Source organism: Acipenser ruthenus, chromosome 1 (assembly GCF_902713425.1).
Source record: "Acipenser ruthenus chromosome 1, fAciRut3.2 maternal haplotype, whole genome shotgun sequence".
NCBI classification, from domain to species: Eukaryota; Metazoa; Chordata; class Actinopteri; order Acipenseriformes; family Acipenseridae; genus Acipenser; species Acipenser ruthenus.
The window spans coordinates 22,379,257-22,404,526 of NC_081189.1; the positions used below are offsets into that span (position 1 = coordinate 22,379,257).

Here is a 25,270-nt window from a genome sequence, read left to right on the forward strand (position 1 = left end):
TTACTCCAACTGATTTTAGAGGACCCATACACATTTATTTTCACCACAATAGTTTTTAAGTAAGTCTTGATTAAGTCACAAAGTGATATAGATAATCCTAACATCTTCACACATTTGATTTGGTTGCCTTGAGAGTGGTAGCTTTCAATTTTAATAATGTTGTGAATGGTCAGCAATCAACAGAGAGATCATAAAAGCAGACTTTAATTCCCTCAAAGGATGTCTTTCTGTTGTGTTATGCATTTACCACACAGTGGTTCTGTGGTTGGATTGCAAGCCCCTGGTACATTTGATAAGACTAGGCAATAAACACTTATAAATTCTTATCTGTAGTCTCCTGTTAGCTTTCTGTAAAGTTACGATCAGATGAGTTCTGCAAGCAGTTGAGGAGATAACTGATAAAACAATGGCACCTTTTCATGGAGAACCTAAAATGTATTTAGTTACAGCGTACATCTGAGAATACACAAGTGTTCTGAACCATTCTGATAACAGGAACCACCCTGTGCCGGTGGTGTCAAATTGGGCCTGTTCTTGCTCAGTAGAAAGCAGCAAGGAACCAGGATGGTAAAGCAACTAAGATGACACGCCACTGGGCCAAATGGTGCCACAGTGCAATTTAATTCACTGTATTACATAGTAAATTACAAAAGAGCAGAGAAAAGGTTAATTTTGGCAGATCTGCCAGTTATTCTACACGTAACGCATTTGAACAATCTTTGCCAGCTATGCCATGCTTCAACAGGAATAAAACTGCATGCATTTTTATTTGAAAACAAGTAAGTTATAAGAGAGTTTATCCTTAAGAAGATTTATGGCAGTAAAAAAAAAAAAAAAAAACATTCAAAAGCAATACATGCTTTGCAGTAAAAACATACAAATTTCCTCTTAAGAATCAACACTCAAAAAAAATGGGAAAATAGGGAAAAAAACAAATGAGGAAATTATCGTGAATGTCCTTTGAGATTTACTGGGTTTACTCTCTGTCTTTAAATCTATCCTGCTTTCTGCTTTGTTTTTTTTGTTATCAATACATTCGCTTTCATTCAAATACATGTGCAAAATCAGGGAAAAACTGCAACAAAAAAAATGTATTGAGACACACATCTATTCAAAAATAACGGGACAAAGATGGGTGAGACGAGAGTTGCGCTCTTCAGTGGTGGTTTTCCTGTAGATGTTGACGTTATCTTGATGGACATGTTGTGCAATGCAGCCACTGGACAGACTCCCTGTGAAGTCGCTGACATCCTTCTGCTTTTGTATCATTGTTGCTCAATAGTTGCAGATAAGATAAGACCACATGAATTTGTATTTATTGCAAACTAGTAGGGGAATCGTCTAACTTTACTTATGTTCTCTAATATTTTGGCCAGCTTGTGTAAGAAACATCATACTAGAGCCCGTTTGTGGGCCATTTGCTGGTGTGGTCGGTCCAACCTACCCACTCATTAAGACTACTGGATTATTTTGTACATTTCTTAGGACTTGTGTTGCTTAGAAACTAAATCATTTTAAATTATGCCAGGGATCTATCTTTTTATGTGCTAGGTATATTGTTATCATGTGATTAGCAAAATGCACAACTGGTCCAGCTGACTACGGTGTGTTGATCAGCTTTGTGAATGTCCCAGAAGTACCACATAATGGTATATGATTTAATTGTATTATTAGAATTGTCTTTGTCACAGTCTTTCATGTATAACTTCATAACTGAGTTTCTTTTTTTAGTTTTACTGAATATCATATGAATGGGTGTTTATGTTTTGCATTGCAAGCCCGTATAAATTGACAATTATAGGAATATTACTTGTTTATTTAAAATTATGGATACCGCTGGTAGTATAGGAAGATAACGCCACTCAAAACAGCAAATCACAGAACCAGGGGTAGCCAAAGTTCAAGAGTATATCACTGCTTATAAATGGAATGTACTGATGCTGCACGCTGGTTGGCTGCTGAGGGGTTTTAAATCGTGCATAAATATAGCTTAATGCACGACGGAACTTATTTTTTGTCTAATTACAGTTTGATTAATAAATTATCAATACACAACGTATTAAACTGAGAGCCTGAGTATAGTTTTTTTTATTACTACTCTATTGTGCCTTCTCAATCATTTTGCCTAGAAGGCAGTATATATATATTATCCCCCGTCGCGGCCTAGCGCATTGCAAAGCCCGCAACTAAAGGTCGCCCTTCCCCGGGTCTAGCACGTTCTCGGCTGCGTGTACTCTCGTTTTAACTAGCTTCAGACATTTGAGGTAATTAATTATTTTGATCCCGGCTGGGATAAAATAGTATTCTATTATTGTTGGAAATGTTGAAAACCTCCAGTTTAACCGTGTCTGATGGACTATTTTTTCACCACAGCGGAAGGATATACAATAAAATTGTTCGTTTAAAAAGTAGTATAAAAAAAGTTTGTTTTTCTATGTATTATTGTGTCCATTTTATAAGCGGGATAACACACTCCAGGGTTTGTGGGTTGTGTTGCATTAACATACGGCTTTGTTAGTATGAAGGCACTCGGTTTCACTTCGTGCCTCCAACCCAACCACAGCCGTGTGTTATCCCTTACAAACAAACAAAGACTCCCACAGCATAGCTCACACAGGGTAGTGCTGCGTGCACAACTCGTAATTTACGTAGCACTTCATTGATCCTCAACACCCCTACGATGTTACCATAATACCCCACGAACCATAGGTTTAGGGCTAGGTTATTGTTATCAAATAAACTTAGTTTTAGTACCTAAAGTTATCACCCTTATCATGTGAAGGCTGTGGGAGCCTTCGTTCTGCAGCAATACCCTTCTCCCAAATTTGGCTTTTCCTGTCCTGATCTTTGATCCAACTTCCAACCCTTTTCTAAATTGTTTAATAGAACCAATTAAACCCTGAAGTAGTTAATAATATAGTTTTACCTGTTAAACCTGGAGTGGAAGAGCCCATCAGGACTGTGATTGGTCACCCCTGCAGCAAACTAATCTAACATACTAATATATGTGGCTATTTTTAATGTATGTGTTTTTCAGACATTTAAACTATATAATTAGTTTTCTTAGCGCACCATATTTTTGTTAAATGTTTTCCACACTACTATAATATTATTTGTGTGTGTCTTTATTTTCACTTTTTTCTTAAAGCGCGTGGACATGATGTGGACAGAAGTTTAATCTAATCACTTTATTGAATCGAAACTGTTGGCGATCACATCTGCTTTACTGATTATAACCTGCTGCACTCTTCAAGAGGCAAAACAATAGTAATTTAATTGTAATACTTTTCTTTAAAGAAAACGGATGCCAATTAAACTTTCTACCACTGAATGTCATCACATTAAGTGAAACATGCAATACGTATCACCCAAAACAATGGTCTCTTTGAGGTCTTTCTAGAGTAGTCTAGCTACATCACAAATTCTCTATCACCGTGGCGTCACACGTTTGAATAAACAATTAAGCTACTGATACCATTAGCCAACTCCATTATACTGTATCTAATTTTACTAACAACAGACATGGTTTAGAGCTACCAACCTACCGTATTCTATTCTGTGATGTCATTAAAAAAAAAAAAAACGGACATATTTAAACACAACAAAATGCCCGACTACAGTAATACAAATGTCAGCCTACACTCACTTCATTAAAAAGTGGCAGGTATAGCGGGCTTCTTAAGAACAATAAACACCCAAATCCCACACGTCGAACTTTGCCCTTTATCTTTACAAATCTAAACTAGCGTGTACCATGCAGCAAATTAATGTATATCTATCTATCTATCTATCTATCTATCTATCTATCTATCTATCTATCTAAATAAATAAATCAAATATTTTTAATAGCATTATTATGTGCAAACCACAACCAGCGCAAATTGCAAAATGCGTTTATTCTTATTAATCTATATATTTGCTTATTAATTAAAACGCTTTTTTAAAGGTAAAGGCATTCATTGTCAAAAATGAATGAAACCATATAAATTGGCAATGATTATTGTAACTCAAGCTTTCAGTTAGTGTTTACGAGACAGGTCCCTTACTTTACATGCATTCGGTTGTAATTAACTCATTTGCAGAATGAAAACATAGATAATGATTGTAAACATTAGCATGGGGTTTTATCTGATAAGCCAATCAGCAAAGGCTTCTGGATACCCCGCCCAGATGTGTGGAGTTTTCAAGCTATAAGTTTAAGGCACGCGTGCTGACCTACGCAACAATTACATTAGATTTTGGTGCTCAGAGCATTATCCTAATTTAAACGAGCCATTCAGTTCAGGATGCACTATCATGGGAAAGCATTGGAGGAGCTTCTGGTTTCTGCTAAAAGTCAGGAATGCCTTACTGTCGGGGTCTACGAGTCTGCAAAACTAATGAATGTGTAAGTATTGATTCCGTTTACAATTTTCACACACCTGTTCTAGCGTCATAATAAATGTAACGCTTTCAATAATGTTTTCCTCAGCTCATATCAAAGTTATCAGGGTTTTTTTTGTATTTCTCACAATAAAAAAACATTGACTTAAAGTCACGTCAAGTTTAATTGACTTTAGAGCCGCTCAGTATGTTTTAGAAATTACATACCAACAGGCTACCACGATAGCATATACTCCTAATTCTTTTTAATTAATTAATTAATTTATTTTACACAGTTATCCAGACTGCGTGGCTTTCTGTGTTCTAGCCACTGATGAGGAGTATGAATGCGACATTGCCCTGCAGATCCACTTCACCTTAATCCAGGCGTTCTGCTTTGATAACGGCATCGACATCGTGAGAGTGAATGACACCCAGCGACTGGCTGAGATTCTGGGCAATACTGATGAGTCTGGCGAACCTAAAGATGTGCATTGCATTCTCGTCGCGGTATGTATATGTTTGGGGCCATTTGAATTATGTAATTAAATTATAATGTATTGTGTTTTTGTTTTTATGCAACATGCGCTAAGTATTTTCCCCCTTTGTTACAGAATCCAAGTGCAGATACTTTTGAAGATCCTGCTCTGGAAAAGCTGAGTTTGTTCTGTGAGGAGTGTCACAGCTTCAATGAATGGGTACCTGCTATCACACTTCCTGAGTGTTGAATTGAGACACACCAACCCCTATTGGAGATGCGTAAACATGGTTTAATAGAATGAAAGACATGGGTGACCCATCAAATTACTGACATCTGTGGATTATCCTGTTGAGGAATCAGACGAGGAATCACGCAGCCCCGCACAGGCGTGCTGAAGGTCTTTGGGACACTGACGATTGTTGCCAAGATGCCCCCACTTTCCATATGCAGTGGGGGCTTGGGTTACCATGGAAACGAGTGGGGGAGTACAGCATTCTATGGGCTCTACGTGGAAACTTGTCAGAGGGATGAATCTTTTGCAAAAGTAATGTTTATGAACTCTTTGCTTACATTGACAAAAACGATGTAAATACAACGAATTGATTAACTGAACTGACAAAACAGATGTGCTCGTGTCATGATATAATGTTACATTGCTGGATGTATACGCTACAGGAGAGATAACATATTTGTGAAAGTTTTAATTTGCTATTTAATATTCTAAACACATATCTGTGACACATGTCTGTGTTTGTAAAGGTTCATGCCTGCATAACAGAGTACTTCTCAAACTGAACGCAGTAGGGATTCAAGGAAATGCATGCATATGGATTAGGGAGTGGTTAGATAAAGGGACATTCAGAACAGAAAATAGGAGGCACTTTTTTACACAGAGAATTGTGGGAGTCTGGAACCAACTCCCCAATAATGTTGTTGAAGCTGACACCCTGGTATCGATCCTTCAAGAAGCTGCTTGATGAGATTCTGGGATCAATAAGCTACTAACAACCAAACGAGCAAGATGTAATTTTAGTAATTATATGAATTCAACTGTAATGTTTTTTTTTGTGCATCTAAAGTTATTGTTTTTGTTATGTGTTTAAAATCTGTTGCATTAAAATATACGTTTAATTATTAAACTTTTTGTTTTACTGGGTAATGATAGAAATATAACCAATTTAGTATTAATTGTATTATTGTTTGTAATTACTTATAAAGCGCTTTGTGATACTGCACCATGAAAGGCGCTATATAAATAAACTTACTTAAATATTACAAATATAAATATTGGGAATTCACATGGCATAAACCCTAGGCTATATACAATAGGCTCAATAACCGTGTATTTATAGTGTTTAGATCGGTCGCATTTATGAATCCAGATACATTAAATGGAGATATATACTGTAGATATACAGTGTATATATATATATATATATATATATATATATATATATATATATATATATATATATATATATATATATATATAATATTGCATAGCAAATGTTTAACAGTTAAACACAAATCTCGCGCAACAGCAGATGTTAGCATTTATATACTTATACTGCAATTCTTATTTTGGTAACACTTCTTAATAAACGTGTACAATTAAAATAAACGCTAAACATGTTTAAATGTGCTGCACAACTTCGTTGTATTTTTTCTTATTAAACAAACGTAATCTTAAACTGTATTTGTTTATTTCTCGAAATAAGAAAAACCTAGAAGCTCACGTGTAAGATTAGAGAACCGTAGCCATTGAATAAACTTTCATGTGCGGTGCAGAAAAGGTCCATGCAAGATCATTTCGCTGTGTACATGTTCAGGTCATCAATAGCTGCCTATATGTCATATTTATTTTTTTACATTTTTGGAGCCCAGTCAATGGAATGTAATATTAAGGAGGTACGTGGAATAACGCAGATAAACCAGACATACCTCTTGGAAGACGTATGTTTATGCTATCTGAAAGCAGTAGCATTTTGCATGTGATGAGTCTGTAGTCATTTTTGCGGTCTGAATTCATTAATTGCGGTTTTAATAATTCTGGCCACTAGATGGCAGAACTACACCGAAGATACATGAGGTCAAACTCAAGTAAGTTAAGTGTTTTATGATTGCAAGTATCTGGGGCTTTATACCAAAAAGAATGCCCCTTCTTATTTTTGAGGATCTGTTTTTTTAAACTGCAATACAATAGTATAGGGCTGGCTTGGCTATGGAAAAGACACGGAATAGAATATCTTTAAATGTTTATTTTTTATTTTTTTTATTTTACATCTCTTATATGGCGAGTCAAATGATCATTTAAAGATATCAAATTAATTTATAGATATTTCTAAATATTTTAAGATATCTATAAATAATTTCCCGATATCTCTGAATATTTAAAGATATAGTTATTTTGAGATATCTTCAAATGATTTAGAGGTATCTTTAAATGAACAGGAAGTAATTTAGAGATATCTTCAAATGATTTAGAGATATCTTTAAAACCCTAATCTTAAAATATCTCTAAATGACAGTTCGGTGTAACATGCTAGCAAAATCCACATGGTTTCCATATTATTTAAAGACATCTGTAAATCAGTTTAAGAGATCTTTAATTCATTTTTAGATATCTTTAATTGATTTACATATATCTGCAATTGATTTACAGATCTCAAAATGAATTTTAGATATCTTAAAAGCTGTACAATTAAAGATATATGGAATTCAATGTCAGATAGCTCGAAAAGCTTTACAGATATCGCTAAATATTTCAAGATATCTTAAAATGCAATTTGAGATTATTTGACTTGTCATACTCTTAGGCTACAATTAAAAATGTCATCAGGATTTGTGTTTTCATTTGGCCATCACACTATTGAACAAAGGTATCTTTTTCCAGTGTGGTTAGCAGGTTTCTTTTTTACTTACACCAAGCTATCATGTTGTTATATATATATATATATATATATATATATATATATATATATATATATATATATATATATATATATATATATATATATAATGTGTGGTAATCTGTGGAGAGCTTATTTTAATAACAGGCTACTAATTGATCTTACTATAATGGTACAAATGTTATCTTCCCCCAACTTCAAGAAAAAAGTGACAGGTGGAGCAGAACTGCTGAAAAAAAATGTTCGGATCCCAGATGCCACACGCCGAACTTTAACTATTGTCCTTTATCTTTACAAATGCAAACTAGCTAGCCATTATCCTTGTCACACATCCATCTTATTGCTATGCAACCTACAAACTGCCAGACGACAGGACAATCTATATCTATGCATACATTTTCCAATATATGTGATGTAACGTAATAATAGAGACATACAGTTGATGTAGAAACGTTGATTGTATATCAATGCAATATTTGCTACAAGTGGAAACTTTTATTTGAAAACGTTATCATGTATTTTGTAATGATTACATGTTCTGTATCAAGTACGTCCCATAAAGTTAACAAAAGAAGTAGACTTCAGACATGTTTTTTCTGCTAGAGCCAATCAACAAATTGTGCAATAGGACACCCCGCCCACGGAGGCTGGAGTAGTTTTCAGTCTACAGTATAAAGCAGGGGCCCAGTACTGAGGTGATGTACACAAACTTTGCATTGGGCTTCAGTGCTTTTTGAATATTATTAAACAAATAAGCCATTACCTTCAGAATGCAGTGTGCTGGGAAAGCATTGGAGGAGCTTCTGGTCTCCGCTGAAAGTCAGGAATGTCTGACTGTTGGAGTCTACGAGTCTGCAAAAGTCATGAATGTGTAAGTATCACTTCTGTTTCTTAGTTTAACACTGCATTTAGATGTTAATATATATATATATATATATATATATATATATATATATATATATATATATATATATATATATATATATATATATATATATATATATATATATATATATATTACTACCAGGCATATAGACTATTATAATCCTAACGTCTTGCTATTGCTTTTTCTTTTGCAGTGATCCAGACTGCGTGGCTTTCTGTGTTCTGGCAACTGATGAGGAGTATGAAGGCGACATCGCCCTGCAGATCCACTTCACCTTAATCCAGGCGTTCTGCTTTGATAACGGCATCGACATCGTGAGAGTGAATGACACCCAGCGACTGGCTGAGATTCTGGGCAATACTGATGAGTTTGGCGAACCTAAAGATGTGCATTGCATTCTTGTCACGGTATGTATTTTTTTAAACCTTTTTAATTTTGTTATTGGATTATAATGTGTAACGTTGTATGTTTTTTTAATGTAACAAACACTTAATGCTGTGCTCCTTTTGTTACAGAATCCAAGTGAAGATACGCTGGACGACCCTGCTCTGGAAAAGCTGAGCTTGTTCTGTGAGGAGTGTCGCAGCTTCAATGAATGGGTCCCTGCTATCACACTTCCTGAGCGTTGAACTGGGACACGTCAGCTCCTGTTGGGGATGCGTAACCTTCGTTTAATTATCATCATGGAATACATGGGTGACCCGTTAAATTCCTGAAGTCTGTGGATTATCCTGTTGAGGAATCAGATGAGGAATCGGGAAGTCGCTGGAACAGGCGTGCTGAAGAGCCTTGCGATGCAGATGGACAGTTCATACCAAGGTGCCCCCACTTTCCAGATGGATTGGGGGCTGGTATACCATGGAAAAGAGTGGAGGATTACTCTTGAGTGGGGTCTGTGTGGAGAGCTCTCAGAGGAATACAAGTCAAATAGGACGAATGCAGAGAAGATGTGAGAACACAAAGTAACATGTGAACTCTTTAAAAAATTATCAGCACTACTGTAAAAAGAGAACAGACAACAAATACAATTATCTGTCATGATACAATGTTGAATTACTTAATGTATATGTTATACAGTATAAGAGACTTTCTGTGTCTGTAAATTGCAATAAATATTTAATGCATACCTTTGTGTCCTGTAGTGTCCACATTTGCATATGTTCATTTTATGTCTAATCTTGTAACATCACACACCTTTTTGAATACATCATTTACATTAATATATTTGACTAAAATATAGTATATGTTCCAAATAAATTACAGATTAATGTAAAAATATTGTAGATTGTAGAAGTGCGCATTAAACATATCCAATTTATAATTCTAAAATATTTTAGCCTGTAATATTTAAACTTAAAAGTTTAGCATATTTCTGATATTAGGCCTAGAAACTTTAACCAAATATGTAACATGTATATGTTGTATTCAAATATATTTACACTGGAGAGAATGTATATAATTTCAGTTTCATTTTCACTTAAACTGTGCACAAAACGTGTATTGTCTTGAACTTTTACTTTGGTGCTAAAAGAAAATCCACAAAAGTTGATTAGAGTTCAGGTGTGTGTAAGTGATAGACCCAGTTGTGTATTCAATTTCCTTCCTGAGCATCAGTAATCCAGTCCAGTAGGTTTATGTGGATGTGATCTGTTCTATGATTGAAACACGATAACGTGATAAAGGACACGTTCTGGACTGTGGGTGTGACGGGATATTTTGAATTGTTTAGTTATATAGAGTATCAATACATACAATCCTCTTGAGTTGTTTAGTTATATAGAGTATCAATACATACAATCCTCTTGAGTGTAAGCATCTGCATTTCAGCTATATGTGTTTTTATATAATAACCTATAAACACAACTATCTATGTAATGTAAGATGTGGAGCTAGAAAATACTGTAGAAAGCACACCCCCATCTTGAACAAAAATCTATCCAAGTGGCAGCTGGAGCCGTTTTGGTAAAGAAAATGAATCAATTGTCTAATCCGCAGTGTCACCGCGAGACCTTTGGCTATTGTGTTTTCTCTTTACAAATGCAAACTAGCTATACCCAATATTTGGATCATATAACATAGTATTTTTCTCTTGTCAGTACAGTCAAGTATCTCACCAGTTTTTAGTATGATTAGTATTGGCTAAACAGTAACACAATGGAAAAGGGTTTCCTAAAATGAGCTGTCAGTATTAGATACAACTAGGATTGCTTTTTCTTCTCTGAATGTGTGTTCTTAATCACCATTGATCTCATTTTTGGATATTTGGTATATTTAAGAAGGTCACCAGTTTATTTTACCTTTTTACCTTCGAGCTGTTGCTAAGCATTTGGGGAATCTCCAACAAGCGTATTGTTCCAGGGCAGATAGAACGGCTGATGCACAGCCCAGGTGTGTGTGTGGTATATTGGCCTCTTTTAAAAAAAGGTGGTGCTTATATTTTGTTTTGAAATAAACCTTTAACCTGAATATTTGCAAATGTCACAAGATATGACACAAATAGATGTTTAAAGAATTTATTACAAACTTTAATAAAAAGCTTTTCAAGCAGACAAAATAAAAATACATCAATTTAATACACTATCTCGATTTCTATTTTTTCATGGGTTTTATATGAAAAAGAAATCTTGCACATTAGTACTTTCAAAAATAAGTTTTTGTTTGTTACTTGTATTTCACAATTTCTAACAGATTTTGTGACATGTCTCTCGACAGTCCCCACAGCCAAGAGTAACAGTATATCAGTTTATAATTGATATTTTGTTCTACATTTTTATTCTTGTTCTTGTTTTTAACTTAGTTACTTCAGGGCGGCTTCTCCCACAGCCCTCTTTTTCTTTTATGCCTCTGAAAAGTGTCCACACAGACCTCAAACTCAAGTACACTCTTTTCAGGTTTACCAGCCTCCACTCCGTCTGGAAAGTGAGGGCACCTTGGTATGAACCGTCCATCTGCATCGCAAGGCTCTTCAGCACGCCTGTTCCAGTGACTTCCCGATTCCTCATCTGATTCCTCAACAGGATAATCCACAGACTTCAGGAATTTGATGGGTCACCCATGTATTCCATGATGATAATTAAACGAAGGTTATGCATCCCCAACAGGAGTTGATGTGTCTCAGTTTACTGCTCAGGGAGTGTGATAGCAGGGACCCATTCACTGAAGCTGCGACACTCCTCACAGAACAAGCTCAGCTTTTCCAGAGCAGGGTCTTCAAACGTATCTTCACTTGGATTCTGATGAAATAAAAAAAAAACATGATTTAACTAATACATGTAGCAGAAATAACATAAAACATGAAGTAAAGTATCCTTACACTGATAATAAGATCATGTTTAAAAGACACATACCGTGATGAGAATGCAATGCACATCTTTAGGTTTGCCAGACTCATCAGTATTGACCAGAATCTCAGCCAGTTGCTTATCAAAGCAGAACACCTGGATTAAGGTGAAGTGGATTTGCAGTGCGATGTCGCATTCATACTCCTCATCAGTTGCCAGAACACAGCATGCTACAGAGTTGAGATCGCTGCATTAAAAAACAACACAAGGCTAGGGTTGTATACACTTTTCCATCCGACAAAGAGATTAATTGTATTTGCTGTCTAAAATGGTTTGTTGCTAACAAAATGTAATAATACTTACACATTCATGACTTTGGCAGACTCATAGACTCCAACTGTCAGCCATTCCTGACTTTGTGCAGAGACCAGAAGCTCTTCCAATGCTTTCCCAGCACACTGCATCCTCTCAATGCTTTTCTCTGCAATGCTTTCTTCAAGAGTCATAGTGAAAACAAATTCTGTTTCATGAAGTTACAAGCTAGTCCTGAAGCTGCAGGCTATGAGCTTAGTAGCAATGGTGCCTGAGCATTTATAGCCTGAAACATTCACTCATCTGCAAGTCCCTTTGGTGACTGGATAAGCAAATAAAGGCTATGCTAATAGATTGGACATAATAGTTTATGGCAGCTCGTGGCAGGACCAAGTAAAGCAGGTAGGTGATCGATTCTGTTCTCTCTTGCTTTCCATGCTCTTTAAGTCTGATATCTGCTATTAGCTGCTGTGTTGTTGCTACTATTTCATGTATTATGCATTTCACTGTATTGTAGTATGCGGTTTTTTTTTTTTTTTTACTGTATAGCATGTATTATGCATTTCTCTGTATTTAAAGTATTATGGATTTTCTTGTTGTTACTGCATCTTGTAAAGTGCTTTGTGATGGTGGTCCACTATGAAAGATGCTATATAAAATAGAGATTGATTGATTGATTGATTGATTGATTGATTGATTGATTGCAATGATTTAAACGTTTTCTTTTGTACAATCTTGTGCTGACTGATGTAGCACAAGAATTAAACATAAATATTATAGAACAGATTATAAACCCATTTTAGTGGTTATTTTAATTGTGTTACCCTTACTTTAGACTCACAAAAAACAAGTTATAAGCTATGTCGAATGGCTTGATAAATACTGCTTTACACTACAAAACCATTCTTTATGTTGTATAAGGGGACGTTTCAGTAGAAATAAAGAAGGCTTCCTAATATGCAAATGTTAAGTAGCAGGATACTTGTAGACTTATGCTCATGTAGTCTAAAAGTCTCTTCTGAAGTATCAGTCCTAGACGGATCTATAAAGAGTGTACAAGCACGTCACCATCCCCCAACTTGAAGAAAAGATCCACCCAAGTGGCAGTTGCACACGATCAGTAGTGCTATGAAGAAAAACTTCTCTTTTGTACTCTAAACTGGGCGCAGTCTTCCCATTATTTGACCATTCTTTGCAAATGCTAAAGAGCGATGTGCCGAGCACAGTCTGCTGCACTCACACAGGGTGTGTTCTGCAAACTAAAATAAAGTAGTTTGAAATCCTACAAAAACATCGGAACTGAATATGTGTATTCCCAAGCAAACAGATGTCAAAGTCCTTTGGTTTCCGGAGGTTTGGCCAGATTGGTGCCTCCAGTAAACATCATTCCAACACATATACGGGTGACCCATCAAATTTCTGAAGTCTGTGGATTATCCTGTTGAGGAATCAGATGAGGAATCAGATGAGGAATCGGGAAGTCGCTGGAACAGGCGTGCTGAAGGGCACGGAACCATGGAAAAGAGTGGAGGAGTACTCTTGAGTTTGGAATATGTGTGGAGTCTCGGGATAAGTGAAACTGTTCTCTAACTGTGCAAGTGCGTCTGCTAAATAGACTGATGCGCTCATTGTTTGTGTGTGTTGAGTAATTCGCACTGCTCTTAAGCTTACGGAGGGCGCAGTGCAAAATAATTGCCTGGCTGCAATGCAATTTTAATTTTGCATCCACAATTATTTACGCTGTGCCTATATTTACATCACATACATGTCAATAAATCTATGAAAACACCATCATAACAACGACGGTAAATCATTGATTGTTCAAGAACAAAATGTGATGTCACTGATTCCTGTGTAATTCAATATTTGTAAACCTCTAAAATTCTTAACACATGACAAAAAGATTTAAATATTTGTATTTAATAAAGAATTTCAACATTTTTCATATTCTTGAAATATGCTTTGTTTCTCATTCATTTGATAGTCTTACAAGAGAAAATGACAGTGTATCAAAAGCTTGGTATACATCTTCATGTTCACTACTGTCTCACTTCAAAACTTTTCACAACAGATGTTCATTTCATCACAATAAATTCATTTAGAATTTCCCATACTCATATGTGCTCTTTATGAGTCCGCTTTTCCTCCCTTACAAGTCTCCACACAGACCCCACACAAGAGTACTTCTCCACTCTTTTCCATGGTATACCAGCCCCCACTCCATCTGGAAAGTGAGGGCACCTTGGTATGAACTGTCCATCTGCATCGCAAGGCTCTTCAGCACGCCTGTTCCAGCGACTTCCCGATTCCTCATCTGATTCCTCAACAAGATCATTCAGACTTCAGGAATTTGATATGTCACCCATGTATTCCATGATGATAATTCAACGAAGGTGAAGCATCCCCAACAGGAACTGACGTGTCTCAGTTCAACGCTCAGGGAGTGTGATAGCAGGGATCCATTCAAGCAATTACAAATTACAAAAAAAAAAAAAAAACTTGTAAGGAAAAAAGTGTGATTCAAAGTCAGGCGTCCTTAAGCAAGCTGCCTTCACTGATTGGCTTTGAGGACAATGTAAACGTGACAGCGTTTTGGGGGTCGTATTGTGCTAGACAATGCGTGGAGTGTTTTCTTTTGATACGCTTAATGTGCCAACGCGTGTCTGCAGATGCAATATTCAAATAAAGCTTTCTAAAATACATTTAGGGTGTTCTACAGGCATACAGTTTGCAATATTTAGCTTCACGTTCTAGATGGAAATAACAATAAGGGCTGTAAACTGTCCATATTGCAATACCGGTCTTCGACACTATGAGGCATGTTTTCAAATTTACTGTAATTAACGATCACATTTAATGATTTCTTAAATTCGACCAAATAACTAGATTAAACAATGAAGTTCACTAAATTGATGGGCGAGGGATTACAAAGTAATAATAAAACACACTCTGAAGTTGCTTGTTTCTCAGTTTGTAACATTAACGCAGAAATACCCTTATCTGAGTTACAGACTGAAGTAAAGACTTTTAAAATGTGACTCTAACTCTTGTGTTTATTTACCATTGTATATGACGTATGTGTTACGTGAAATGCACGTTTTAGGTTGCATAGCCTATACTGTTAAATATCTGCACTACACAATCTTATGGAATTAAATAATTAAATATTACAATTGTGACATAGTGATAGGATTGCACAAGCGTCACCGCCGGTTATCTTCAGCGTACATAACGTAAAAGCCCAAATGAAGTGGCAGGTGGAGCAGTACTTTCAATAAAGTAAAAATATTCTATTGTCCTAGTCTTGCCCACATGTTGAAGTCTGGCCATTATTTGGTTACTCTTTAGAAATGCAAAGCAGTGTGTGCTTTGCACAATCTGCTTCACTTACCAACTGTCCATTAGGCCAACATAATGTCAAGTCAGTCGAAAAATAACAGAATAGCATGATATGCAAATCCAAGATTGTTGTTGTACATATAGTATTCTACACTGGGTGTCTTCAGAATCTGTAACATGGTACAGTAGTATTACTATGGTATAAATGCACTGCTTTGAAAAGAAAACCAAACATGCTGATAGAAAACAAAAGTGTATCTGTAACTATGAATTACTTAAAGCAAATAATTCCAATAATAAATTGATTGTTAGTTTGAAACTTTTGTCAACATTGTTTTATCGATCGCCTCAGTATTTATACCAGGGCATTTACTAGTGCAATTGTTGTGGAGTACTACCAAATTCTTAAACTACTTATAAAAAGGAAAACACACACACTGTGTGTGTGTGTGTGCGTGTGTGCGTGTGTGACACGTGATTTGCATTGGTGTGGATATTCATGCAAAGTGACATGTGTGATGGTGGAGATAGCATAAGACAATATGAATGACATCCCTCCTCTACCTTAACAAGAAGCAGCTGGAGCAATGTTGCTATGCAGAAAATCTCCCAGATGGCACACGCCGAAGTTTGACCATTGTTTGGCTACTCTACAAACGCAAAGTAGTGTGCAGCCCACAATCTGCTGCACGTTCCAGCTATTTACCATTAGTAGCTGTAAAAAGGCTATGTTCTTTCATCAGAATAATGCAACTAGTAGTGGTTAGGGCTCTGGACTCTTGACCGGAGGGTTGTGGGTTCAATCCCCAGTGGGGGACACTGCTGTTGTACCCTTGAGCAAGGTACTTTACCTAGATTGCTCCAGTAAAAAAAACCCAACTGTAAAAATGGGTAATTGTATGTAAAATAATGTGATATCTGTATAATGTGATATCTTGTAACAATTGTAAGTCGCCCTGGATAAGGGCGTCTGCTAAGAAATAAATAATAATAATAATAATAAATAAACAGTAGAACCACCCCACCCCCACCCCTTTTTTTTAAATCCTCACTATTGCAAATAAAGTGATAACTTTTGGTGAATATGATGTGGATTTTTAAAATTCCCATACTTGCAATTTAAAATTCTAAATGAAAAAAAAACACGGATGACGTGAATGGTAGTCTTTTAAATAAAAAAGAGAAAATATCTAGTTGTAAATAATATATATTTTTTACCATTTAAATTTAAACCGTTATATTACTTAAACGTATACTTTGAAGATTTTAAATGTTTTTGTAATGACTAATTCTGCCTAGTAACTATCACAAAAGGATCGACGGGTGGCATTGTAATGCCTCACCCATCACCCATCACCCATCACCCATCACCCAAAGGGGGGTGGGGGGGGGACACGACCCTGACACGAGCCTCAATGAATATTAGCATACGTTTTACATAGCTAATTGGGGAAGGCAGTCGTAACGTAAACAGTTTCCAGGCTATAAAACCTGGAAACTAGTGTTTCTAAAAGCATGCAACTTGAGCAGCACTTTTTTTGGAACATTTTAATCACTAATACAATTCAATTGAACACGTTCAAGAATGCAGCACTCTTCTGCAAAAGCATTAGAGGAGCTTCTGGTCTCTGCGCAAAATCAGGAATGTCTAACAGTTGGAGTCTACTAGTCTGCAAAAATCATGAATGCAGATGGACGGTTCACTTGCAAGATGCAACGAGGGCTGGTATACCATAGTGAAGAGGAGAGGGCGAGTACTCCTGAGGAGATTTGTCAGAGGAAGAAACGGCACAAAAAAGCCTTTTGTAAATTGATGTAAACTAAAGCATCAAACTCACCAGTTTTGCTTGGAGCTGACTGAAAACAAAAACATGCTGTGAAGATGCAGATGCAGCAACAAGTCTAAAAGTAAAACAACTGCAAAACGTTAAGCAATACAGAATCTCTATTGTTTGAGAAAGAAAACATATTTTTCAACCTATTAGGAAATTGTCCTCGAAAAAATATATTTATACACATCAATAAATTGTCATGTTTTTTTTATTATTATTTTATATACCTGTTAAGTAATAAAGCTACACACGGTTATGCTTGTGTAAAAACTGTTGAATACTGTGAAATAAAAATGAAACCTATTTTCGTGTCATATGTTGATCTACACGATAGTTTGATTTTAACAAGAAACCAGCCATTTATTTCTGAGGGTGTTTTAAGATGTTTACTATTCAGTGTTTTCAGTACAAAAAGTCACGGAAAGCATACACGCAGTAGCCTATTTGAACTCCATAGGAAAAATTCAACAGTAGATTACTTTATAGTTTGAAGAAATGTACCAAAATACTTCATTAATAATATACTATGTTCAGTACATCTTTCTACTTTAGATATTTAAGGATGTTTGCGGTAACTTCCATCCAGTGTTAATAAAAATGTTTATTAATTAAACATAGTTAATATTTTTCAGTATATGGCATAGGATGAAATGGATAAGCAATTACAAATTAAAAAAAAAAAAACTTGTAAGGAAAAAGTGATTCAGACAGACATCCTTAAGCAAAGCTGTATAGAAACTAACCAATCTCGCCCTGTTACTCCTGCAACTTTCATTAAAATATATATATATATATATATATATATATATATATATATATATATATATATATATATATATATATATATATATATATATGAACTTTCTGGGTGTGTTTCTGAAGTAATTTAATAACACTTTATATTACCGCTTTCTTAACATTTATTGGGGGAATTGGATTTAAGCAGTCAATACCTCAAATAATATAATTGTTATACTGACTTTTTCCACTAGATGGCAAGACCGCATAATATAAAAACAGCACGCTAATATGTTTGACAGTTAATGAAGGATGCCCTGGTTTTGATTACTTTTTATTTATTTATTTAAACAAAGCTATGTTTGACATATAAAAATCATATTTCACTGTAATTCAGAGGAGCAAATAGCAATTTATTATAACACTGTTTTACTTTAGCAAGATATAAATACAGGCAAGTAACGATTTACTTTGTGGTTGGTTTACTTTGGACCTTAAACTCGAAATACTTTTGCAGATTGCTAGGGATATAACTTTTTTTTTTTTTTTAAGTGCAACAATACTTCAAACAATGTGTGAATTACAAGACCCATTAAACATAATTGATACATATTGGCCTGAATTTGTCTGGCATGCTGGTTTTCTCTGATGCTCGCTGCCTTTGTTTATTAGCTACACAAATTAAGGGTCTGCTAATTAATTTCATGGTTATTTTAATTATTAGAGATGGCGTCATGGTGCCAAAACAGTGTAGTTTGAATAAAAGGATCAAGCAAGGAATATATACAAGAGGTAAAACAAAACAGTGACTGGACCCCGCTATATCTATCGGTAACTTGAAAACGGTAGATCACCATACCTATATCCACTTTAAATTATTGATATGTTCGACATCTAGACAGATGAGTATGCACCTTCATAGACCGCCAAATTCTAATTAAGCGTCACCCTCCCAATGTCAAGTAATGAATCTGGAGCAGTGCTGACTTTAAGGGAAAAACATATTTAAAAAGTGTACAGACTCCAGATGCCACACGCCGAAGTTGGGTCATTGTTCACACAAATCTTTAAAAAAGCAAACTAGAGGTGTGTGCCGAGCGTGGTGCATGCACATCCTCCGACCTTACCGACTTTCGAACTCTGTGATAAATTACTTCAAATAGCTCTCTATTATTATTTGTTTATTTAGCAGACGCCTTTATCCAAGGCGACTTACAGAGGCTAGGGTGCGTGAACTATGCATCAGCTGCAGAGTCACTTACAATTACGTCTCACCCGAAAGACGGAGCACAAGGAGGTTAAGTGACTTGCTCAAGGTCACACAATGAGGCAGTGGCCGAGATGGAATTTGAACCGGGGATTTCCTCGTTATAAGCCTGTTTCTTTAACCACTGGACCACACAGCCTCCTATATAGTTTTGAAAATGAATTGTTTGATTTGCAGTGGTATAACATGCATAAGATTCATTTGCAAGAGTTGGATTTAATACAAGAAAAAGCATTTTAAAAAAGCAATGTCATCCTATCAAAATAAATAAAGAAATACACTTTTGAAATTGGTAAACTTAATACAATTGTAATATATCTGTTTTAAAATTATTTATATTGAAATGTATCAATCAAACTTTTATTTGAAGTATTGTAATGCTGAGGATTAAATAGGAAGGCTCAAGTCTGCCTAGTAACTGTAAACAAAGGAGCAGATTTCGGGTATTGTATTGTTATCCTTCACCAGCGGCGTCCACTGACACGAGCCACAAAAGTAGCCAATTCGACAAGGGGGCTAAGGAACACCCCGCCCACAGTTTAGCAGCGCATGCATCCAGGCTATAAAGCTCAGAACCCCAACACTTCTAAAGCTACATAACTGCTTGCTTACTGCACATGTCTGTGAGTATTCTGAACGGGCTAATCATCTCATAATCATAATGCAGTTCGCTGGTAAAGCACTGGAGGAGCTTCTGGTCTTCGCAAAAAGTCAGGAATGTCTGACTGTTGGAGTCTACGAGTCTGCAAAAGTCATGAATGTGTAAGTATTGTTTGTTTTGACTACATCTATTCGTTTAGATGTTAAAGCATGATATTGCTAGTACTCGAGAAGTATAAAATGCTAATGTCTTGCTGTTATTTTTCTTTTCCAGTGATCCAGACTGCGTGGCTTTTTGTGTTCTGGCAACTGATGAGGCGTATGAAGGTGATATCGCCCTGCAGATCCACTTCACCTTAATCCAGGCGTTCTGCTTTGATAACGGCATCGACATCGTGAGGGTGAATGACACCCAGCGACTGGCTGAGATTCTGGGCGACACTGATGAGTCTGAAGATGTGCATTGCATTCTTGTCACGGTATGTATCTGTTAAAACTCGAGCTTATTGTCAGTGTAACGATAGTTTACTTTATGTTTTATGTTGTTTCTGCTACAGGTATTAAATGTCCAAGTGAAGATACTATATATAATATTTTTGAAACCTTTTTAATTTTGTTATTGGATTATAATGTGTAACGTTGTATGTTTTTGTAATGTAACAAACACTTAATGCTGTCCTCCTTTTGTTACAGAATCCAAGTGAAGATACGTTTGAAGACCCTGCTCTGGAAAAGCTGAGCTTGTTCTGTGAGGAGTGTCGCAGCTTCAATAAATGGGTCCCTGCTATCACACTTCCTGAGCGTTGAACTGAGACACGTCAACTTCTGCTGGGGATGCTTAACCTTCGTTGAATTATCGTCATGGAATACATGGGTGACATATCAAATTCCTGAAGTCTGAATTATCTTGTTGAGGAATCAGATGAGGAATCGGGAAGTCGCTGGAACAGGCGTGCTGAAGAGCCTTGCGATGCAGATGGACAGTTCATACCAAGGTGCCCTCACTTTCCAGATGGAGTGGGGGCTGGTATACCATGGAAAAGAGTGGAGAAGTACTCTTGTGTGGGGTCTGTGTGGAGACTTGTAAGGGAGGAAAAGCGGACTGATAAAGAGCACATATGAGTATGGGAAATTCTAAATGAATTTATTGTGATGAAATGAACATCTGTTGTGAAAAGTTTTGAAGTGAGACAGTAGTGAACATGAAGATGTATACCAAGCTTTTGATACACTGTCATTTTCTCTTGTAAGACTATCAAATGAATGAGAAACAAAGCATATTTCAAGAATATGAAAAATGTTGAAATTCTTTATTAAATACAAATATTTAAATCTTTTTGTCATGTGTTAAGAATTTTAGAGGTTTACAAATATTGAATTACACAGGAATCAGTGACATCACATTTTGTTCTTGAACAATCAATGATTTACCGTCGTTGTTATGATGGTGTTTTCATAGATTTATTGACATGTATGTGATGTAAATATAGGCACAGCGTAAATAATTGTGGATGCAAAATTAAAATTGCATTGCAGCCAGGCAATTATTTTGCACTGCGCCCTCCGTAAGCTTAAGAGCAGTGCGAATTACTCAACACACACAAACAATGAGCGCATCAGTCTATTTAGCAGACGCACTTGCACAGTTAGAGAACAGTTGTACGAAAATATAAACCAAAAAAAAAAGTCAGAAGGGCAGCAAAGTCCTCTTGGTGCACGGAAAAGAAAAGAAAAGTTTGATGAGGTCACAGCATGAAACTGAGTTGTTTGCAAAAGCCCCAGCCAACATCAGTTATGCTAGTATCCTTAGGAAATGATATGTATTGGGCTGCCCTTTTTAGCATGACATCCAGAAATGTGCCTAGCACTCTGGAAAAGGTGGACTGGGCTATCCCTCCAGACATTCCAACTGTAGTCTGAAAGGAGCCAGAGGCTAAGTAGCGCAGAGAACACAGCACTTTCACATGTCTAGCTCCCTCAATTCAGCTATTAGGTATAGGATGACTAGTGGAGTGAGACTATAATGCTTTAGCACCGCATCCTCTGGCATCCCAAACAAAATGATCCTGGGATTGAATATGCAGGGACAATACTACTATAGACTATTATGATTGCATAAAACATTAAAACAAATTGAAAATAATACAGACGTTACACCAAAGGATTAGAACTTTTACCCTCCTAAGCAATTATGCAACAGATTCAACAGCTATTTCACAGACATTATAACATCTTTACAGCAAAAAAATAATTATTAGAAACAAAGGGAAGTCCTTGAAAATGACATATAGATTGTGTGCATTACAGATAGGCACTGAAAAATAATGTAAATAACACATTTATTGCCCAATAAATACAATGCTGTGTTCAATACAACATTTTACTTTACAAGATTATTGTATTAATGCTGAATTTACCCACTAGATGGCAAATCTGTACAGCATATTAAAACAGCACAAAATGAGTTGGGACAGCTAGACTATTTACAGCAAACATAAGCTTCCAATGCTTTCCCCAGAACACTGCATTCTGAAATACTATTAACAAGCAACAAAGCTTGTGCAAAGCACTGACACTGGTTTTATAGCCTCTGTGCTGACTAAGCAGGTGGGATAAGGGTCCCAGGTTCGGTCTGGGTTAAAATATAGGACAGCTGATTTTGTTGCACATTCTATTGTAGAATATAAACATCATAAAATGTGATTTGAGAAGTTGCAAAACATGCCCTGCAAAGTGTGCTGTATTCCATGGTAAAAACACCATATATAAACCTCAGACAGAATGGTAAAGATCACAGTAAACAGTAATACATAAAAGCGTGTGTCCTACAAATTCTGAAAGCCAAGACACATATACAAACATACATGCAGAGGATTTTCTAAAAAAAATATGTTTTACATAATAGTATATTTGTTGTGACTATAGCCCAAAGTAATTAACTGGCTACAGTAGTGCGCAACTTTATTAGAACATCTCAAGATTTATCATGTATATCCTTTATATACATACTAATCAGTGATATAGAAACAATAGGCACCCATGTTTGAAAATGTTAGACCACTTTCTGTTTTAAATAGGCATCTTAAACAACTTCTATAACAGCTCATGCATTTTACCGTTTGTGGCTATGTATTCCTAATATACTATTTTAAATTAATTGCAAGTCTGGCCTATTAAAGTCATCAATTAAATTGGACAATCACTAATTTTCCTATTTTTGACAATTTTCCAAGATTTTCAGTTACAGTGCTTTGATTTCATATGCACAACAAATCAAAACAACAGAAGCAATAGGGTGTTCTTATACATTTGCACTCTACTCTATCATATGAGTTAATTTTGCAAATAATGTGCATAAATATTGTGGTCGTGCCAGAGTTTAAAACTTTTTTGATATGTTGGTTAATCGGCAGATTAGATTGGAGCCAGATTTAAATTGATTGCAAGGCATTCAATGCATTGTAAACTGTAATCAAGTATAATAAACGTCTTGTAAACCATTGGTAAAAATATTACATAATATGGAAACACACTGTAAATGCATGTATCATGGCAATGAAATTATAAACTGCATTTTGCAGATATGCTATACATCTATATTAACATTGTAAGATTGAAAAAGTTCCCCCCCTCCCTCTGACTTCAGATAAGAAATCCATGTGGCAGCTGGAGCAGTGTTGCTGAGGAAAAGAAGCAATTGTCCAAACTCCCAGATGCCACACGCCGATGTTGGGTCATTGTTCAGACACTCTTTAGAAATGCAAACTAGGGGCGTGCGCCGAGCTTACACATGCATTGACCTCGCTGACTTTCTGCACAATCATAAATGAAATGCATAGTAGCCTAGAATAACGAGCTTAAATACTCCTATTACTTACTTAGTCTAGTATTAGGCTTCTTTTTTCACTTCCAGTGGCATAATAATGCATTCATTTGCAAGAGTTGAGAATTGCTAATAAAGGACATAATCAGAAAACTGTAACACTATAAAATAGCATGTTCTACTGAATACAAAGGTCTTCTGTTTAGAAGTAGTTTAACTTAAGACACGTTTTGCAAACACTTTTTTAAAAAGTATTTCAATGTTAAATATTAAATAGTCTGCCAAGTGACTGTAAACAAAGCAAAGAGACTGGATATTGTTACACCACACCAGCGGGATGTTCAGACACAAGCCACGATTTTATAGCAACCAACTAGGAATAAGATATAAGTGACACCCTGCCCATAGTGGAGTGATTGCTGTGGATATTTGTGAGTACCCTAAACAAGCTAATCATCCTATACTACAGGGATGGAACAGCATGGAGGAGCTTCTGGCCTCCGCAGTCAGGAATGTGAAGGCCTAACTATACTGTTTGTTTGGACTACGACCATTCATTTAGATCTTGAACCTATTGTTGTTTGCTGTATAGTTAGTATAAAACACTCAAGTTTTGCTATTTTCTGTATTCATGTAGTGATCATGTTTTGTTGTAAGCCTGTATTACTGAGAAACAAAGCATATTTTACAAAAATACAAAATATGACAATGCTTTTGTAAAACGTTTTGAATACATGTGTTGAGAGTTTCAGAGGTTTATATTCATGATAAAAGGTTTAATTTAACAGGAAGAAGTGACATGACAGTATATTTTGTAGAATCAATGATTTAGCCTAATATTTACGAGAGTATTTAAGACCTGTACTTCCATTTAGTGCTAGTCAACAATCCTCAATATCAGTCTAATATAAAAAAAATGTATGGGGAATATTAGCATTTCTGTTTAGCATCACCTTACTAAAAACATTATGGAAAGAAAAGTTGTATGATCAATTTAATGAAAAGGCAAAACAAAAATGCAATATAGGCCTATAGCAACATATTAACCTCTAGTTTAGAAAAAAAAGTTATTGTACTAAATTGAAAGTTATATATTTAAAAGCACAACTCAGTTTTGGAGTTGTCCATGCATAAAGCTGAGTACATAAAACATGTCTCTTTATTTCACAGACAAAATACAATTTGTACAGTAACAATTGATAAGGAACACAGGGAGCTCCTTCACAATGCCACATTAGATCTCGGTGTACTGAACATATACCAGAGAGTAAATGAAAAAAAAACATTCAAATAAAGCTCTCATGTTTATTCCCATGTAAATACTGTACACTGTGTGCATGTAACAAGACATATTTTGGTAATGCTGATTTTATCCACTAGGTGGTGAAACTGCACAGCATTTAAACATAACAGCATGTGCTGAGAAAGTCCTGAATGTCC

The 25,270-nt window shown here is 35.8% G+C and overlaps 4 protein-coding genes across 4 annotated transcripts; 3 read left to right on the top strand and 1 right to left on the bottom strand.

Annotated features, from left to right (window-relative positions):
* Positions 1-4,037: 4,037 nt before the first annotated feature.
* LOC131736833 (growth arrest and DNA damage-inducible protein GADD45 gamma-like) lies at positions 4,038-5,464 on the top strand. Its single transcript, XM_059022170.1, has 3 exons — positions 4,038-4,387; positions 4,659-4,872; positions 4,977-5,464. Exons 1-3 carry the CDS (start codon positions 4,287-4,289, stop codon positions 5,088-5,090), a joined length of 429 nt encoding a protein of 142 aa, XP_058878153.1. The 5' UTR covers positions 4,038-4,286; the 3' UTR covers positions 5,091-5,464.
* Positions 5,465-8,473: 3,009 nt separating this feature from the next.
* On the top strand, positions 8,474-9,660 carry LOC117409629 (growth arrest and DNA damage-inducible protein GADD45 gamma-like). The gene is made up of 3 exons (XM_034015930.3): positions 8,474-8,623; positions 8,832-9,045; positions 9,154-9,660. The coding sequence occupies exons 1-3, from the start codon at positions 8,523-8,525 to the stop codon at positions 9,265-9,267; spliced, it is 429 nt and encodes a 142-aa protein (XP_033871821.3). The 5' UTR covers positions 8,474-8,522; the 3' UTR covers positions 9,268-9,660.
* Positions 9,661-11,757: 2,097 nt separating this feature from the next.
* Positions 11,758-12,442, bottom strand: LOC117409618 (growth arrest and DNA damage-inducible protein GADD45 gamma-like). The gene is made up of 3 exons (XM_059022176.1): positions 12,283-12,442; positions 11,986-12,166; positions 11,758-11,871 (listed from the first exon to the last, which is right to left on the bottom strand). The coding sequence occupies exons 1-3, from the start codon at positions 12,423-12,425 to the stop codon at positions 11,758-11,760; spliced, it is 438 nt and encodes a 145-aa protein (XP_058878159.1). The 5' UTR covers positions 12,426-12,442.
* Positions 12,443-20,002: 7,560 nt separating this feature from the next.
* Positions 20,003-21,339, top strand: LOC117400855 (growth arrest and DNA damage-inducible protein GADD45 gamma-like). Its single transcript, XM_034001189.3, has 3 exons — positions 20,003-20,169; positions 20,282-20,486; positions 20,701-21,339. The coding sequence occupies exons 1-3, from the start codon at positions 20,069-20,071 to the stop codon at positions 20,812-20,814; spliced, it is 420 nt and encodes a 139-aa protein (XP_033857080.3). The 5' UTR covers positions 20,003-20,068; the 3' UTR covers positions 20,815-21,339.
* The last annotated feature ends 3,931 nt before the right edge of the window (positions 21,340-25,270 follow it).